This window comes from Leucoraja erinacea, chromosome 3 (assembly GCF_028641065.1).
Source record: "Leucoraja erinacea ecotype New England chromosome 3, Leri_hhj_1, whole genome shotgun sequence".
In the NCBI taxonomy this organism is placed as follows: Eukaryota; Metazoa; Chordata; class Chondrichthyes; order Rajiformes; family Rajidae; genus Leucoraja; species Leucoraja erinaceus.
Window position 1 is genome coordinate 12,878,492 of NC_073379.1, and position 19,074 is coordinate 12,897,565.

Genomic DNA, 19,074 nt, shown 5'->3' on the forward strand with positions numbered 1-19,074 from the left:
CTATGTTTCTAATAGATCGAGTAGATGCACAGTCTCTTGCCCACTCCACCTATTATTGTGGATAATTGGGCTAAACATCATGTGTGGGTAAGATGCCTGCTGTCTTTTAAAAAACAGGTTATTTTTTTTATCAAAATTCAAATGCAGGTACATAGCTTCGTGAAAGTGGTGTCACAGGTAGACAGGTTGGTCAAGAAGGCTTTCGGTACGTTGGCCTTCATCAGTCAGAGCATTCAATATATAGTAATGTGTTCAGTTTTGGTCACCATATTATAGGAAAGATGTTGTCAAGTTGGAAAGGGTGGGCAAGGTGGGCCGAAGGGCCTCTTTCCGTGCTTTATGAATCTAAGAAAAAACATTGAATAAAATGAAGAAATTGAATGTAATTTGCATCATGTTCAACATGGACATTGTGGGCCGAAGGGCCCACTCCTGTGCTGGACTGTTCTATGCACTATTCTATAACAAAGGCTATATTCTACAACAATATGCTATATTCTGTTCTAAAATAACTATGATATTTATATTCTTATGCATCAATATATATGTCATAAGTGATAGGAATAGAATTAGGCCATTCGGCCCATCATGTGTACTCTGCCATTCTATCATGGCTGATCTATCTCTCCCTCCTAACCCCATTCTCCTGCCTTCTCCCCATAACCCGACAGCCGTACAAATCAAGAATCTATCTCCAACTTAAAAATATCAGCCGACTTGGCCTCCACAGCCTTCTGTGGCAATAAATACCACAGATTTACCACCCTCTGACGAAAGAAATTCCACATCATCTCCTTCCTTAAAGAACGTTCTTGAATTCTGAGATTATTACTTCTAGTCCTAGGGTCTTCCACTAGTGGAAACACCCTCTTCACATCCATTCTATCCAAGCATTTCACTATTCTGTATGTTTCAATGAGCCTCAGAATTAAAGGACGTTCCTTTAGGAATGAGATGAGACGGAATTTCTTTAGTCAGAGTGTGGTGAATCTGTGGAATTATTTGCCACAGATGGCAGTGGAGGCCAAATCAGTGGATAAGGCAGAGATTTACGTAGTCTCTGAAATTTATGTTGAGGTCGGAATTGGATCTTTTTTACCAACTCCGACTCCAGCAGCACCAAAATTTATCCGACTCCACAGCTCTGTTTCAGACTCTAGCACAACTCTGCATCAGGCCGGAGGCAAAAACCAGGACTTTGCCTTTATGTGAAGAAATAATTCACAACTTATTAAGAGGAAATTCTGCATAAAGAATATATCACGCTCTCCATTGAACATTAATGAGCAGATGGGTACCAACCTGTATCTGGTTGTGGCTCATCACAAATAATCACATCACTATTATTGTGATTACAGTGGGTCTCAAGTAGATCTTTAATCTTATCATTCACAATTTCATTAAAAGCATTCTTCCCTTCTTTATTCTTCTGCATTGGATCAGCTCCATACTGAAGCAGGACTTTCACGGCCTAAAAAGATATACCATCATGAAAATTATTTCAGCTAAAGTACTGAAAATCTGGGAGAAAAGCTCCATATTTTTTATTCACAGAGCTAAATTTTGCTTTTGAAACTATCAAGTTCTGATTTTCATTCTGACCCTCGGATGGTTAGAATAAATGTGTTTCTGCATGCGTATCCTATTTTACTCTGTGGTATAATAAATTCTCCATTGAGCACAGTGGGTTTAAAGAGAGCAGTAAATGCCCATGTACCGACTCAACTACGTCCTCTGACAGCTTGTTCCATACACCACCAAAATTGCCCTTTAGATTTTTATCAAATCTTCCCCTCTCACCTTAAACCTATGTCCTATGGTTCTTGATTCCCATACTCTGGGTAAAGGACTTTGCATTCAGTGTTCTTGAAAGGGCAGAGGTCTTTTTTATTAATGTACGTCATTATGCATCAGCATAAAAATACGTTTTTTGGAATCTACTTTTTAACGGGAGCAACTCTTGTAAAAAGAAATGACTATTCACTCTGTTAATTTAAAAGGAGGTACAGTTTAATTTGCTTCATTTTGCCATAAGCACTAAATCAATTCCACTTGCATTTGAAGAAAATATCTGCAAGTAAAATAATCACAATGTGTCCCGATAATAACTGACGAGTTTGTTTAATTTGTGAAATTTGCCACTTCATAGCAAAGCCGCAAACATTTTCAACATGGAAGATAGATACAAGATGCTGAGAAAAGGAATACGTGACCTTTCAGGTCGAGATCCTTCTTCATTCTCGATAAGAATCGTCACTTATTCCTTTTCTACAGAGACGCTGCCTGACCTACTGAGTTATTCTCATATTTTGTGTCTATCTTCGGTGTAAACCAACATCTGTAATTCCTTTCTGCACAAGATTTTCAACGTGTCTGTTTGTAGTATTAAAATCCAGCCTGTTCAATGTAAGTTTGGCTTCAGTTGAGCAGAGGATACACAATTGATTGGAACTATTTAAACATTATTAACAGCCCAATCTAAAAATGGAAATTGAATTAGCCGAGATGGTTTGTATATAGACAACAATCTTAGTAGGACATCACCAGTTTAAGAGTTACACCAAACCTTCGCAACCCTCTCCAAAATGTAAGGAAGTGCTAATGACAGAAGAATACATTTGCCTGAAGGCATTGAGGTGTTGAAAGAGGATAGCCTTGCCCATTATCAATTTGACCTAAATATTAAGCGTTGACTCCAAAGTGCTCCCAGAAATCACCTCGGAAGCCAATTGTTTCAATCGGAATTGGAGATGAATAGTAAACACAGGCCTTGCTAATAAAATTCAGTCTCAATGAAAACACATCAATTAAAAATGTGGTAGCTTAACAATGGACCATTTCATTAAAACAAATGGGAGGAGTAGGCCACCTGGTGCCCAAAGTCTGCTCCAACAGTCAGTATGATCATGGCTGAACTGTCCCAGGTATCAGTATCTTCACTGTGCCAGTTCTCCATAGACCTCAATTACCAGATCTTTCTCTTTAAAGGGCATTTGGACAATGGAGTTAGCGTTTCTTTTCCGCACTGGCTGTAGATTGGGGCCGCCACTGCTATGGGCCGGTGTCCCGTGAGTCCAGGGTCCCCCATAGTCAGAACTGTCGTCAGGTCCGATCCTGACTATGGATGAAACACGGGTCGGGATACATACAGCAGCACAGCTGCCGAGAATGTTTATCGCTAATTCTTGGTTTCCTGGTCCTCCAAAGATATTCCAAATGGAATTTAAACTGAAGGTGGCAGAGGGTGGACTCAAGCAAAAAACGGTTCTTGGAGAAAAAGAGCTACCTTAAATGTGGTTGCGTCTGGTTGGGTAACTATGGCAGGGTGAAGACTATTCCATGCTTTAAATGTGTGGGGGAAGAATGAATTGCTGTACACATCTGTCTTGGCAGCAGTATCTCCAATTGGATCTCAAGACCTATGACCTGGGCATGCGCAGTCGGAATACCGAACTCGTTTATTAAAAAGACTAATTTTGCTCACAAGGGAAAGGGGTGAGTTTGCTGTATAGAAACAGCATAATGCTCTCAATCATAGAATCATTCCTCTACATTATTTTTAACGTTTGGTGGCAGACACTTTTATAAAGAGTTACAATACCTCATAATGAGAGCCGCTCACAGCATCTTGCAAAGGTGATACTCCATTCAATGCTGGGCAGTTGACATCAGCACCTGCTTTCAGTAATTCTTGTATGATATCAGTTAAACCTCTGCTGCAAGCTTCATGAAGTGCTGTCCAACCTTGAAAGACAAATTGCAGAATACACGTTACCTTTTTGGATTTGATCAGGTTGGACTTTTTTTATCATTTTGTATGTCAACAGGGACTCTGCAACAGGACAAAGACTCAACTCAATGTTCATGGTGGTTATTCAGGAATATACGAATCTGTGTCTTTCAGCACACACACCGCTGCATTTGGCAAAGGACATCTAATTTGTACAGTGCCTGCAGGCATCTTTGTTATAATCTGTTCTTATCTCTTCTAAATACGGCTTTGCCAATGTCTTATACAACTGCAACATAACCTCCCAACTTCTATACTAAATACTCTGACAAATGAAAGCCAATGAATCAAACGCCTGTGTGACCACCTTATCTACCTGTGACGCCAGTCACATTCTAGTGCAGGTGACTGTGTGTTGCTTCAAACAGATTGCCTGTCCACTTGCTCAGATAGGACCAGAACCAAAGAGGGAATTAAGTTGTATCATTGTCTACCTGGGTTACATAGAATGAAATGGTGCTGGTGCCATCCGGTACCATCATCATTCTGAGCTTCCACGTTGATGCATCACCTCAAGACCTCCAGTGATTTGTTATTATTTGACATACACTTTCCCAGCTATTAGTTATGCTCTTGTGTATCTCTGGATTCCTGACCAAGTAAATACAACATGAAACAATGAGGATGTAACTAGGAAAATGGACAAGGGATGTAGTGTACCTGGACTTTCAGAATTCATTTGATAAATCTCCAAATTGGAGATTAGTGGGCAAAAAAAGGGCATATGGTATTGGGGGTAGAGTGCTGACATGGATAGAAAATTGGTTAGCAGACACAAAACAAAGAGTAGGGATTAACGGGTCCCTTTCAGAATGGCAGGCAGTAGTGACTAGTGGGGTACCGCAAGGCTCAGTGCTGGGACCGCAGCTATTTACAAATTAAATCAATGATTTAGATGAAGGGATTCAAAGTAACATTAGCAAATTTGCAGATGACACAAAGCTGGGTGGCAGTGCCAACTGCGAGGATGATGCTATGAGAATGCAGGGTGACTTGGACAGGTTGGGTGAGTGGGCAGATGCATGGCAGATGCAGTTTAATGTGGATAAATATGAGCAAAATCAGGAAGGCAGATTATTATCTAAATGGTGTCAAGATGGGAAAAGAGGAAGTTCAACGGGATCTGGGGGTCCTTGTTCAGTCAATGAAAGTAAGCATGCAGGTACAGCAGGCAGTGAATAAAGCCAATGGCATATTGGCCATCATAACAATAAGAGTTGAGTATAGGAGCAAAGAGGTATTTCCGCAGTTGTATAGGGCCCTAGTGAGACCACACCTGGAGTATTGTGTGCAGTTTTTGTCCCCGAAGGACATTCTTGCTATTGAGGGAGTGCAGCGTAGTTTTACAAGGTTAATTCCCGGGATGGCGTTTTAAAAACAGCTTCTTCCCCTCAGCAATAAGAACACTCAATTCCCTCCAATAACAGACAACACTACGGACTCTTGATGTATATAGTGTCTTGTCTATGGTCTTTGTCTGTTCTTTTGCACTATGTTCTGTTGGTGAGATTTGTGATGTGGTATGGATGCACTTCATTACTATGATCTGTGTTGTTATATGTGTTAATGTGACTAAAGCAGTGTACCATCATGTACCGAACCCAAATACCACCAACCCTGGTTGCGTGGCAAATAAAGATTCTATTCTATTCTATTCGTATGCTGGGAGAATGGAGCGGCTGGGCTTGTATATTCTGGAGTTTAGAAGGATGAGAGGGAATCTTATTGAAACATATAAGATTATTAAGGGTTTGGACACGCTAGAGGCAGGAAACATGTTCCCGATGTTGGGGGAGTCCAGAACCAGGGGCCACAGTTTAAGAATAAGGAGTAAGCCATTTAGAACGGAGATGAGGAAACACTTCTTCACACAGAGAGTTGTGAGTTTGTGGAATTCTTTGCCTCAGAGGGTGGTGGAGGCCGGTTCTCTGGATACTTTCAAGAGAGAGCTAGATAGGGCTCTTAAAGATAGTGGAGTCAGGGGATATGGGGAGAAGGCAGGAATGGGGTACTGATTTAGGATGCCATGATCACATTGAATGGCAGCACTGGCCCGAATGGCCGAATGGCCTACTCCTGCACATATTGTCTATTAACAAGGCAAAGTTTGAGTAAAAAATTAAAAGTAAAGATAGATTAAGATTATGGATCAGCCATTATCTCATGGAATACAAGAGCACAATAACTTAGGAAATAACTTAGGAAATATACCCCATACAATATCACTTGATTTCCATTGAGTCAATAAAAATGATCAAGGCCTGACATAAAGATAACAATAAAGCCATGGAAATTGACAGGGTGAATGCACAAAGTATTTGACCCACAGTCGTGGAATCAAGAACCAGAAAACATAGGTTTAAGGTGAGAGGGGAAAGATTTAATAGGAACCTGAATGACAAGTTTTTCCACACAGTGGGTGGGTATATAGAACAAGCTGACGGAGAAGGTAACTGAAGGTTACACAGAAAAGCTGGAGAAACTCAGCGGGTGCAGCAGCATCTATGGAGCGAAGGAAATAGGCAACGTTTCGGGCCGAAACCCTTCAGTAACTGAGGCAGGTTCTCCGGAACCCTGACTTTGGTTTCCTGGAAGCATTTTGGTGGGTCGTGAAGTTATAGATCTATCCCCATAACCCAGTACAGGAACAGGCCCTTCAGCCCACAATGCTCATGACGAGCATGATGCTAAATTAAACTAATCCCCTCTGCTTGCATGTGATCTAATGACCTTAATTCCTTTTTAAAACCTCTTAAACGCCACTATTGCATCTGCCTCCACCAACCATCATGTTTCACAAACCATTCATTCTTTGTGTCATAAAAAAACTTGCCCTGCACATCTCCTTTAAACTTTGACACTTTCTCCTTAAAGTTATGACCCGGAAATAATGTCACCGATCACTTGTTTGGATTGTTTATGATCGTTCTGCTTTTTTTTTTAAACGTGATCTTAGTCCAAGAAGCAGAAAGTAGTAACAAATAAGACCGTGATGAATGACAACAGGTTTCATTTGCTAAAAAATAAAGATCAAATCCTACTCCAGGAAAAATATAGTAAAACAAGTTCCTTTCAAAAGTACATACCTGCATTGTCTTGTACGTTTACACTAGTTCCAGCTACGATTAGAGATCTTACTACACATATGTCTTTCTTTATTACAGCAAGATGTAGACGAGTTTCTCCTTTGCTATTTTTCTTGTTCAAAGCACTTAATTTGGGAATTGGCAAGGAAGGTTTTGGTACGACAATATCCTGCATTGGTGAGCCTATTTCAATCAAAAACAAAATCATATCATAATTAAAATTATTCACCATAACTGCAAGTTTCCTTTTATCTTGAAGAAGAAATTCTCCACGGTATTAGTTTTAGAGATACAGCATGGAAACAGGCCCGTCAGTCCAGCAAGTCCATGCCAACCATCGACCATCCAATTCACACAAGTTCTATGATACCCCACTTTCTCATCAAAATTTTCCAATGTTCAATAGATTCAGGATCAGTTCCTGTTATCCCACATTTTAAGAAAGGCGGGAGAGAGAAAACAGGGAATTTTAAACCAGTTAGCCTGATATCGGTGGTGGGAAAGATGCTGGAGTCAATTGTAAAAGGTGAAATAGCGGCATATTTGGATAACAGTAACAGGATCGGTCCGAGTCAGCATGGATTTACAAAGGGGAAATCATGCTTGACTAATCTCTGGATTTTTTTGAGGATGTAACTAGGAAAATGGACAAGGGAGAGCCAATGGATGTAGTGTACCTGGACTTTCAGAAAGCATTTGATAAGGTCCCACACAGAAGATTAGTGGGCAAAATTAGAGCACATGGTATTGGGATTAGGGTACTGACATCGATAAAAAATTGGCAGACAGGAAACAAAGAGTAGGGATTAACAGGTCCCTTTCAGAATGACAGGTAATGACTAGTGGGGTACCGCAAGGCTCGGAACTGGGACTGCAGCTATTTACGATATATATTAATGATTTAGATAAAGGGATTCAAAGTAACATTAGCAAATTTGCAGATGACACAAAGCTGGGTGGCAGTGTGAACTATGAAGAGGATGCTATGAGGATGCAGGGTGACTTGGACAGGTTGGGTGTGTGAGCAGATGCATGGCAGATGCAATTTAATGTGGATAAATGTGAGGTTATCCACTTTGGTGGCAAAACACAAATAATTATTACAAAGAGATCTGGGAGTCCTTGTTCATCACTCACTGAAAGTAAGCATGCAGGAACAGCAGGTAATGAAGAAAGCTAATGACATGTTGGCCTTCATAACAAGAGAAGTTGAGTATACGAGCAAAGAGGTCCTTCTGCAGTTGTACAGGGCCCTAGTGAGACCACACCTGGAGTATTGTGTGCAGTTTTAGTCTCCAAATTGAGTAAGGACATTCTTGCTATTGACGGAGTACAGTGTAGCTTCACAAGGTTAATTCCCGGGAAGGCGGGACTGTCACATGTTGGTAGAATGGAGTGACTGGGCTTGTATACACAGGAATGTAGAAGGATGAGAGGAGATCTTATTGAAACATACAAGATTACTAAGGGATTGGACACGTTAGAGGCAGGAAACATGTTGGGGGAGTCCAAAACCAGGGGCCATAGTTTAAGAATAAGGGTTAGGCCATTTAGAATAGAGATGAGGAAAAACATTTTCACCCAGAGAGTTGTAAATCTGTGGAATTTTCTGCCTCAGAAGGCAGTGGAGGCCAATTCTGGATGCTTTCAAAATGAGTTAGGGCTCTTAAAGATAGCAGAGTCAGGGGATATGGTGAGAAGGCAGGAACAGGGGGTACTGAATGTGGATGATCAGCCATGATCACATTGAATGGGAGTGCTGGCTCGAAGGGCCAAATGGCCTACTGCTGCACCTATTGTCTATTGAAGGAGGAGGTATGGGGACAGGCATTGCATCTCCTGTAGTTGCAGGGCAAAGTACCTAATAATATGTTTTATTGTCATTGTAAATACATACTACAAAATTTCAGGCGCACAGCCGAGTAGAGCACCAACGTATCAGATAAATAATAACGACAATGAAAACAGCAAAAACGCCAAGAAAAACGTCATGTCGTCAGAATGTGCAATATTTCAGTATAGTATTATAGCAGTACAAAATATTGGCTATGGGGGGGGGGGGGGTGTATTTAGTTTCAGAATTCAAAATGGTGATGTCTTTGGTGTGATTTGTTGGGCGTGTAACGCTTTCCTGAGGGCAGAAGGGCAAACAGGTGATGTGCGGGAGAGGAGTCCTTTAGGATGTGTGATGCCTTTCGCAGGCAACGAGAGCGATAGATCTCTTGCAGGGCAGGCAGATGTACCTGGGGAGAGGGCGGATAGATTATGTTGAAGGTGATGGAAATATCATCGAATGATGTGTTCAATGAGGAGGCGAGTAGGGTGAAAGGTGAATCAGGGGAACTCTAACGTTGTGCTATCTATGGAGATGGGGAAGTGAGAGCAAGACACAGAGGAAACATGGTTGAGGGATCCCGATTGGATGATGGAGTGGGATAAAACTAATTTACTTAAGAAAGCGGTTTATTAACCTACTAACTCACTTATTTTCCTTAATCATATTCCACAGTAAATATCCCTCATCCGCTCTCAGTGTTGCTTTCGCTGCTCCTGACATTGGGGCCTCCTCTGATTAGAATTTATCCTGCTCAAATGTCACACTGCCTCTGCCCCCACCTGATTGCCATTATCTTCACAATTGATTCTCCATCCTTGAAGTATCTGGGAAATCTCACCATGATTTATTCATGTTCAGCTCACAATTTGCAAGCTAATCCAATGTACCCCATTGAGGCCCAGGGTTCATTGTGATACCTGTACCTGCATTTTCTCTAAAACAATTTTCTTTCATTTTAATGTTCTTATTAAAAATGATCAGAATTTGATTTGATAGAATAGCTAGAATATTTATTTCTCCTTTCATTATTCTATTATTCTTTTGACACTTCTGACTTTAATAACTCAGCGACTATTCCCATCGGCCGAAAATGCCATCAGTAAAGGCACATCAAAGTTAAGCTCTAATGCAAGAAAATACTATTGCAGTGGGCTACACAATGGTGTAGATAGTAGAGTTGCTGCCTCACAATGCCAGTGATCTGGGTTCGATCTTAACATTGGGTGCTGTTTGTGTGGAGTTTGCACATTCTTGCTGTGACCGTGTGGGTTTCCCTTGGGTGCTCCAGTTTCTTTTCACATCCCATTCATTGTAGGTTAATTGGCATCTGTAGAATTGCCTCAAGTGTATGACATTAGAAAATAGGTGCAGGAGTAGGCCATTCGTAGCATCCCCAATCAGTACCCCGTTCCTGCCTTCTTCCCATATCCCCTGACTCCGTTATTTTTAAGAGCGCTATCTGGCTCTCTCTTGAAAACATCCAGAGAACCTGCCTCCACCACCCTCTGAGGCAGAGAATTCCACAGACTCACCACTCTCTGTGAGAAAAAGTGTTTCCTCGTCTCCGTTCTAAATGGATTACTCCTTATTCTTAAACTGTAGCCCCTGGTTCTGGACTCCCCCAACATCGGGAACATGTTTCCTGCCTCTAGCGTGTCCAAGCCCTTAACAATCTTATATGTTTCAATGAGATACCCTCTCATCCTTCTAAACTCCAGAGTGTACAAGCCCTGCCGCTCCATTCTCTCAGCATATGACAGTCCCGGGAATTAACGTTGTAAACCTACGCTGCACTCCGTCAATAGCAAGAATGTCCTTCATCAAATTAGCGGACCAGAACTGCACACTCCAGGTGTGGTCTCACTAGGGCCCTGTACAACTGCAGAAGGACCTCTTTGCTCCTATATTCGATTCCTCTTGTTATAAAGGCCAACATGCCATTCGCTTTCTTCACTGCCTGCTGTACCTACATGCTTACTTTCATAGGCTGATGTACAAGGACCCCCAGATCCCGTTGTACTTCCCCTTTTCCCAACTTGACACCATTTAGATAGTAATTTGCTTTCCTGTTTTTGCTACCAAAGTGGATAACCTCACATTTATCCGTATTAAACTTCATCTGCCATGCATCTGCCCACACCCACAACCTGTTCAAGTCACCCTGCATTCTCATAGCATCCTCCTCACAGTTCACACTGCCACCCAGCTTTGTGTCATCTGCAAATTTGCTAATGTTACTTTGAATCCCTTCATCCAAATCATTGATGTATATCTGTGGTCCCAGCACCGAGACTTGCGGAACCCCACTAGTCACTGCCAGTGGCGGACTGGCCAGGGTGTCAGCTTGCCCGATGGCAAGTGGGCCCCTGATGAAGTGGGCCCTCTTTGTCTCCTGGCAACCAATATTTTTAGACCCAGTCTGCCACTGGTCACTGCCTGCCATTCTGAAAGGGACCCATTAATCCCTACTCGTTGTTTCCTGTCTGCCAACCACTTCTCTATCCATGTCAGCACTCTACCCCCTCTACCTTCGTATAGGAACCGCAGCAGTCTTTCTAGGGGAGACAGAAGTTCACATGCAGGTTCTCTAACCTCGTCTACTGCATCCAGTGTTCCCAAGGTGACCTCCTGTACATTGGCGAGCCCAAGCATGTACCCGGCGACCGTTTTGACGAGCATTTATGTTCAGTCTGCCGAGGCCTATTGGATCTTCAGGTTGCTAACCTCTTCCCATTCCCATAGTGACTTTTCTGAACAGAGCCACTTTCATTGCCAGACTGAGGCCACATGCAAACTGGAAGAACAGCACCTCACATTCCGCTTGGGTAGTTTACAACATAACACTATGAATTCTCCAATTTGAGGTAACTGCAAACCACCCCCCCCCTCCCCCCCCCCACTTCTTCTCTCCCATTTTTTCATCCCCTCTCCCCTGTGCCCCATCTGAACTCACACCCATTTCTCTCCTCCCCACCCATTCCACCTACATTCCTTCCTCTTGCTTCGCTTTTGGCAACTTTCCAATTATTTTGTCTCATGCTGTCTCATCTCTCATCTCTCTGTAGATCTCCCCCCCCACCCCCCCCCCCCCCCCCACATCCCCTGCATCCACCTACTACCAGGCTTTGTCCTGTCCCTCCTCTCTTCCAGTTTTCCTCCCTCCATCCCCCACAATCAGTCTGATGAAGGGTCCTGACTCAAAATGTCACCTATCCATGTTCTCCAGATGCCTGGTCCACTGAATCACTCCAGCATTGTGTCTTTCTTTGTACATCAGCACCTGCAGTTCCTTGTTTCTACACTTCAAAATGTAATGCAACTAAAGTTTTATTTCTTGAGCAAATACCTGAAAATTCTGTCGTATGTTGCTTCCTGGAACTCTTTTCTCTCTCGTTTTCTTTTCTTGCATTTGAATTTATTTCCGCAGACTGTACATTGCTCATTCCCTCTCGGTTCTGTAATGTATTATTTTTCTCATTGCTTCTACATGATTCAGTTAGTACACACGCTCGGGTGCATTTTTAACGATTTCTTCTGCTGATTCTCTAAAGTTGTTTGCAAATCTGTCCTTAATATTTTCACCAGGTTCATTCGAATTTACATCTTCAACTATTTCCATGTTAATTGCCCTGACCAAATTATTGCCATCATTTAAATTATTGGTATGGAGCTCAGACAAATTGGTATTAGAATCATTTATATCAGTTTGGGGTTCCAAAGAAGGCTCGTGATCCAAAACTTGATCCAATACTGTAGTTACAACGTTAACTTTGCAATGCGGGACCATATCACAAGTAGGTGTGTTGTTGTTAGACTGATTATTTGCAGTCATCGTATCTTTGGAATATTCTCCTGGAGTTCCATCTAAGATTGCTGCTTCGGTAGGCTTTAAGGTGGAGGGCACATTATAACAAGATTCATATTCTATGATCACATCATCATTTTGGTCAAAACCTGAAACTGTGGAACAATTGATTTTTTGCTGTAAAGAAATATGATCTGAGGTCATGGATTCAAGTAGATTCTCTCTGGATTCATACGCTGAAATCATTGGGGGATTACACCTATTTTCTAACACATCGGAAGGTACCACATAAGCATCAAGGTTATCTTCTGGAGTCTTGTTCTTATTGTGATCAAATTGCTTCATTTCACCTTGTTGTAATGTATCTTCCATAACAGTGAGTTCAGTGGGAGTCATAGATTCAGCACTTGGAATGTGCTCAACAGATATATTGATTTTTGAGGAATAATTATGGTCAGGCAAGTTGTTTTTCCAGTGTGTTTGAGGTGATGGATCACTGATGGTGTTTTCATGAATAGTGTTTTCTCTGGCGCTTTCATATTCAGGTTCCTGAGTCATTTCCACGTTTTGATTGCATCTGGCCACTTTGCTCAGAATTTCTTCATGGAATTGAACTTTTGGGTATTTTTTCAATTGTGCAAGTTGTTCAATCGTATTGTGTTCTTTCGGCACTTCTATAGTGACTAATTTACCATCTGTTGCAACAGTGGCATTAGATTTGTTTCTTGTACTTTCTAACATATTTACAGTACAAGATTTGTCAATTGACTCAACCTCTGTATTTGGAGTGGCTGTTTGATTTACTGTGGGAGTTGCAATGCTTTTATTGGACCTAAGAGCAGTGGTCATTCTAGTTTTGTTCACAGCAACAGAGGGTTTAAGTACTAACGTATGCATCTGGGAATTTTTAATATTCTGTTGATTGTATGTACTTGAATTGTCCTCAGTTGGGTCTGCAAACCCGTTCATTGAATTACTAATTCCTGCAGATCGTCTCAGTGATGTTTGAGCTACAATTGTTTTCCCAATGATTACAGGATTGTGAAAGCTAACATTGCTACTGGCAGGCTTGGTCACAGCTTCGTTCACAGTTGTAGAGGCAAATTTTGTCTGAATTTCAAAAAGGTTGGATTTTATGATTTCTTGTCCACCATGAATTGCAAACTGGGCCTGTGACTCCACCATGTCACGAGTTACAGGTTTTCTCTGGGATTGCTCCACAACAATATGCTTTGGCTGATTTTCATTGATATCGCACATAGTCAGTGTGCTTTGAGTCTTTTTATTGGGTTGCACATCACTTTTGGCTTGATGGGTGCTTTCTGTTTTTCTCTTACAGGACGCTGCTCTGTTAAGAACATCACTTCTAGTAGCCATTTTATCATTCTTGCAAACCTAGAATTGGATGAAAACAATAGATAAATATAATTAATATTCATTAACAGAGAAAATTGACAACAGGCTCAGCAACTCTATACAGCACCATATAGACAGAATATAACTTCACAATGCACTCAGCGGAGTGGTATCAAATAGTGAATATAAAGTCAATAGGGGAGAAAAAAAGAGAATGGAATAGAAAAAGTTATTGATATAAGCATTAATTAAGTTATTAAATAATTCAAACAGCCAAGGGAAGAACTGCAAATGAAATAAACAATAGGTGCAAGAGTAGGCCATTCCACCCTTCAAGCCAGCACCGCCATTCACTGTGATCCAATGTGGAATTTTTTGCACTTGTCACATTGCATGTGGCTGGGAAAAATCACTACAATTTTTGTAGGCTTTGTAGCAGAAAGGTAAATCTTCCTCACCAGCCTCTCCATGTTGCTTCCTTCAGCGTCAGAGATGGACAAAACATTTTGGCATTGTTTGGATGTAGCTGAATAGTCCTCAACTTGAACAGTTAACCCACGAATTGAATTTCGAGATCTTGCAGACTGACTTAGCGATGTTTGAGGTACAGTTGTATTACCAATGACTACAGGATTTTGAAAACTAACACTGCTAGTGGTCATAGATTTGTTCACAGTTGTCGAGGCAGAAATCTCAAAAAAGTTGGATTGTGTGATTTCTTGTCCAGAATGTGTAGCAAACTGGGTTTGTGACTTCACCATGTCACGAGTTACAGGTCTTCGCTGGGGTTGCTCATAATCAATGTGCTTTGGCTGATTTTCACTTATATTATGCATAGTCCCTGTGCTTTGAGTCTTTGTGTTTGGTTGTACATCACTTTTGGCTTGATGAGTGCCTTGTGGTTTTCTCTTAAGGGATGCTGCTGTGTCAGGATCATGAATACCAGTAGCAGCCATTTTATCATTCTTGCAAACCTAGAAGTGTGTGAAAACAGAAAATAAATATGTAATATTAATTAGCAGGGAAAATTAACAGGCTCTTCAATTTTATACAGCATCTTATATAGAGTAAAAAACTGGACAATGCACTCAACAATGTGGTATCAAATAGTGAATATAAAGTAAATAGGGGTGAAAAAATAAAATTTATGCATGGAATTATTAAATGATTCAACCAACCAACAAAAGAACTGCAAATTAAATGTTTTTACACACTTGCTACTTTGCATATAGCTGGGAAAGTTCACTACTATCTACAGTATGTAGGCTTTGTAGCAGATGGGTAAATATTTCTCACCAGCCTCTCGATGTTGCTTCCTTCAGGGTGAGAGATGGACAAAACACTTTGGCATTGTTTGGATCTAGCTGAATTGTCCTCAGCTTGGACAGTAAACCCACTAAATGAATTTCTAGTTCTTCCAGATTGTCTCAGCGATGTTTGAGGTACAGTTGTATTACCAATGACTACAGGATTCTGAAAACCAACGCTGGCAGGTTTGGTCACAAACTCGTTCACAATTGTCGAGGCAGATTTGCTCTGAATTTCAAAAGAGTTGGATTGTGTGATTTCTTGTCCAGAATGAGTAGCCAATTGAGCCTGCGACTCCACCATGTCAAGAGTTTTAGGTCTTCTCTGGGGTTGCTCCACATCAATATTCTTTGGCTGATTTTTATTTATATTGTGCTTAGTCTCTGTGCTTTGAGTCTTTTTCTTGGGTTGTGCACCACTTTTGGATTGATGGGTGCTTTCTGTTTTTCTCTTAAGGGATGCTGATATGTCAAGAACATGACCACTCCTAGTAGCTATTTTATCATTCTTGCAAACCTATGAAAACAGTAAATAGATATAATCAATATTAATCAACAGGGAAAATTGACAACAGGCTCTTCCGTTTTACACAGCGCCTTATATATAGTAAAAAAACTGCACAATGCACTCAACAGGGTGGTGTCAAATAGTGAATAAACAGTCAAAAGGGGAAAGAAAACAGACTGGAAAAGAAAAATTTATTGCTTTAAGCATTAAATAATTTACTTTAAATTATTCAACCAATCACCAAAAGAACTGCAAATTAAATGTTTTTGCACCATTGCATGTAGCAGGGAAAGTTCACTACTATCTATGTAGGCTTTATAGCAGAAGGGTAAGTCTCTCTCACCAGCCTCTCGATGTTGCTTCCTTCAGCGTGAGAGATAGGCAAAACACTGTGGCATTCTTTGAATGGAGCTGAATTGTTCTCAGTAAACCTGCCAATTGAATTTCTAGGTCTTGTAGACATTCTCTGCGATGTTTGAGGTGCAGTTGTATTACCAATGACTACAGGATCCTGTAAACTGACATTGCTACCAGCAGGTTTGGTCACAGCCTCGTTCACAGAATGAGTAGCAAACTGGGCCTGTGACTCCACCATGTCATCAGTTACATGTTTTCCCTGGGGTTGCTGCACATCAATATGCTTTGGCTGATTTGTATTTATATTGCACTTAGTTCCTGTGCTTTGAGTCTTTTTGTTGGGTTGTGCATCACTTTTAGCTTGATGGGTGCTTTCTGTTTTTCTCTTGACGGATTCTGCTGTGCCAAGCTTTTGTCTACTCACAATTGCCGTTTTATCATTCTTGCAAACCTAGAATTGTGTGAAAGTAAATAAATGTAATTAATATTAATCAACAGGGAAAATTAGCAACAGCCTCTTCAATTGTATACAGCACATCAGATAGAAAAAGTGGCACAATGCACTCAACAGGGTAGTATCAAATCGTGAATAAACAGCCAATAGAATGGAAATTACAAATATTTAAACATTACTTAACAGTTTTTAAATAATTTGAACAACCAACAAAAGAATTGCAAATTAAATGTTTTTGCACACTTGCTACATTGCATGTGGCTGGGAAAGTTCACAACAATCTGTGTAGGCTTTGTAGCAGAAAGGTAAATCTCCCTCACCAGCCTCTTGATGTTGCTTCCTTCAGGGTGAGAGATGGACAAAACACTTTGGCATTGTTTGGATCTAGCTGAATTGTCCTCAGCTTGGACAGTAAACCCACTAAATGAATTTCTAGTTCTTCCAGACTGTCTCAGCGATGTTTGAGGTACAGTTATATTACCAATGACTACAGGATTCTGAAAACCAACGCTGGCAGGTTTGGTCACAAACTCGTTCACAATTGTCGAGGCAGATTTGCCCTGAATTTCAAAAGAGTTGGATTGTGTGATTTCTTGTCCAGAATGAGTAGCAAATTGAGCCTGTGACTCCATGTCAAGAGTTTTAGGTCTTCTCTGGGGTTGCTCCACATCAGTATTCTTTGGCTGATTTTTATTTATATTGTGCTTAGTCTCTGTGCTTTGAGTCTTTTTCTTGGGTTGTGCACCACTTTTGAATTGATGGGTGCTTTCTGTTTTTCTCTTAAGAGATGCTGATATGTCAAGAACATGACCACTCCTAGTAGCCATTTTATCATTCTTGCAAACCTATGAAAACAGTAAATAGATATAATCAATATTAATCAACAGGGAAAATTGACAACAGGCTCTTCCGTTTTACACAGCACCTTATATATAGTAAAAAAACTGCACAATGCACTCAACAGGGTAGTGTCAAATAGTGAATAAACAGTCAAAAGGGGAAAGAAAACAGACTGGAAAAGAAAAATTTATTGCTTTAAGCATTAAATAATTTACTTTAAATTATTCAACCAATCACCAAAAGAACTGCAAATTAAATGTTTTTGCACACTTATTCCATTGCATGCAGCAGGAAAAGTTCACTACTATCTATGTAGGCTTTATAGCAGAAGGGTAAATCTCTCTCACCAGCCTCTCGATGTTGCTTCCTTCAGCGTGAGAGATAGGCAAAACACTGTGGCATTGTTTGAATGGAGCTGAATTGTTCTCAGTAAACCTGCCAATTGAATTTCTAGGTCTTGTAGACATTCTCTGCGATGTTTGAGGTACAGTTGTATTACCAATGACTACAGGACCCTGTAAACTGACATTGCTACCAGCAGGTTTGGTCACAGCCTTGTTCACAGAATGAGTAGCAAACTGGGCCTGTGACTCCACCATGTCATGAGTTACAGGTTTTCCCTGGGGTTGCTCCACATCAATATGCTTTGGCTGATTTGTATTTACATTGCACTTAGTTCCTGTGCTTTGAGTCTTTTTGTTGGGTTGTGCATCACTTTTAGCTTGATGGGTGCTTTCTGTTTTTCTCTTGACGGATTCTGCTGTGCCAAGATTTTGTCTACTCACAATTGCCGTTTTATCATTCTTGCAAACCTAGAATTGTGTGAAAGTAAATAAATGTAATTAATATTAATCAACAGGGAAAATTAGCAACAGCCTCTTCAATTGTATACAGCACATCAGATAGAAAAAGCGGCACAATGCACTCAACAGGGTAGTATCAAATCGTGAATAAACAGCCAATAGAATGGAAATTACAAATATTTAAACATTACTTAACAGTTTTTTAAATAATTTGAACAACCAACAAAAGAATTGCAAATTAAATGTTTTTGCACACTTGCTACATTGCATGTGGCTGGGAAAGTTCACAACAATCTGTGTAGGCTTTGTAGCAGAAAGGTAAATCTCCCTCACCAGCCTCTCGATGTTGCTTCCTTCAGGGTGAGAGATGGACAAAACACTTTGGCATTGTTTGGATCTAGCTGAATTGTCCTCAGCTTGGACAGTAAACCCGCTAAATGAATTTCTAGTTCTTCCAGATTGTCTCAGCGATGTTTGAGGTACAGTTGTATTACCAATGACTACAGGATTGTGAAAACCAACGCTGGCAGGTTTGGTCACAAACTCGTTCACAGTTGTCGAGGCAGATTTGCTCTGAATTTCAAAAGAGTTGGATTGTGTGATTTCTTGTCCAGAATGAGTAGCAAATTGAGCCTGTGACTCCACCATGTCAAGAGTTTTAGGTCTTCTCTGGGGTTGCGCCACATCAATATTCTTTGGCTGATTTTTAATTATATTGTGCTTTGTCCCTGTGCTTTGAGTCTTTTTCTTGGGTTGTGCACCACTTTTGGCTTGATGGGTGCTTTCTGTTTTTCTCTTAAGGGATGCTGATATGTCAAGAACATGACTACTCATAGTAGCCATTTTATCATTCTTGCAAACCTATGAAAACAGTAAATAGATATAATCAATATTAATCAACAGGAAAATTGACAACAGGCTCTTCAGTTTT

The 19,074-nt window shown here is 40.7% G+C and overlaps 1 protein-coding gene across 1 annotated transcript in view; it reads right to left on the bottom strand.

The window, feature by feature from the left end:
- Positions 1-19,074, bottom strand: part of LOC129695298 (uncharacterized) — a 97,509-nt gene that overhangs the window by 51,392 nt on the left and 27,043 nt on the right. Inside the window, 11 exon segments of the mRNA XM_055632120.1 lie at positions 1,303-1,471; positions 3,602-3,744; positions 6,877-7,059; positions 12,060-12,216; positions 12,219-13,913; positions 14,333-14,848; positions 15,171-15,698; positions 16,033-16,497; positions 16,821-17,345; positions 17,688-18,152; positions 18,477-19,004. Coding sequence (XP_055488095.1) covers positions 1,303-1,471; positions 3,602-3,744; positions 6,877-7,059; positions 12,060-12,216; positions 12,219-13,913; positions 14,333-14,848; positions 15,171-15,698; positions 16,033-16,497; positions 16,821-17,345; positions 17,688-18,152; positions 18,477-19,004 — 5,374 coding nt within the window.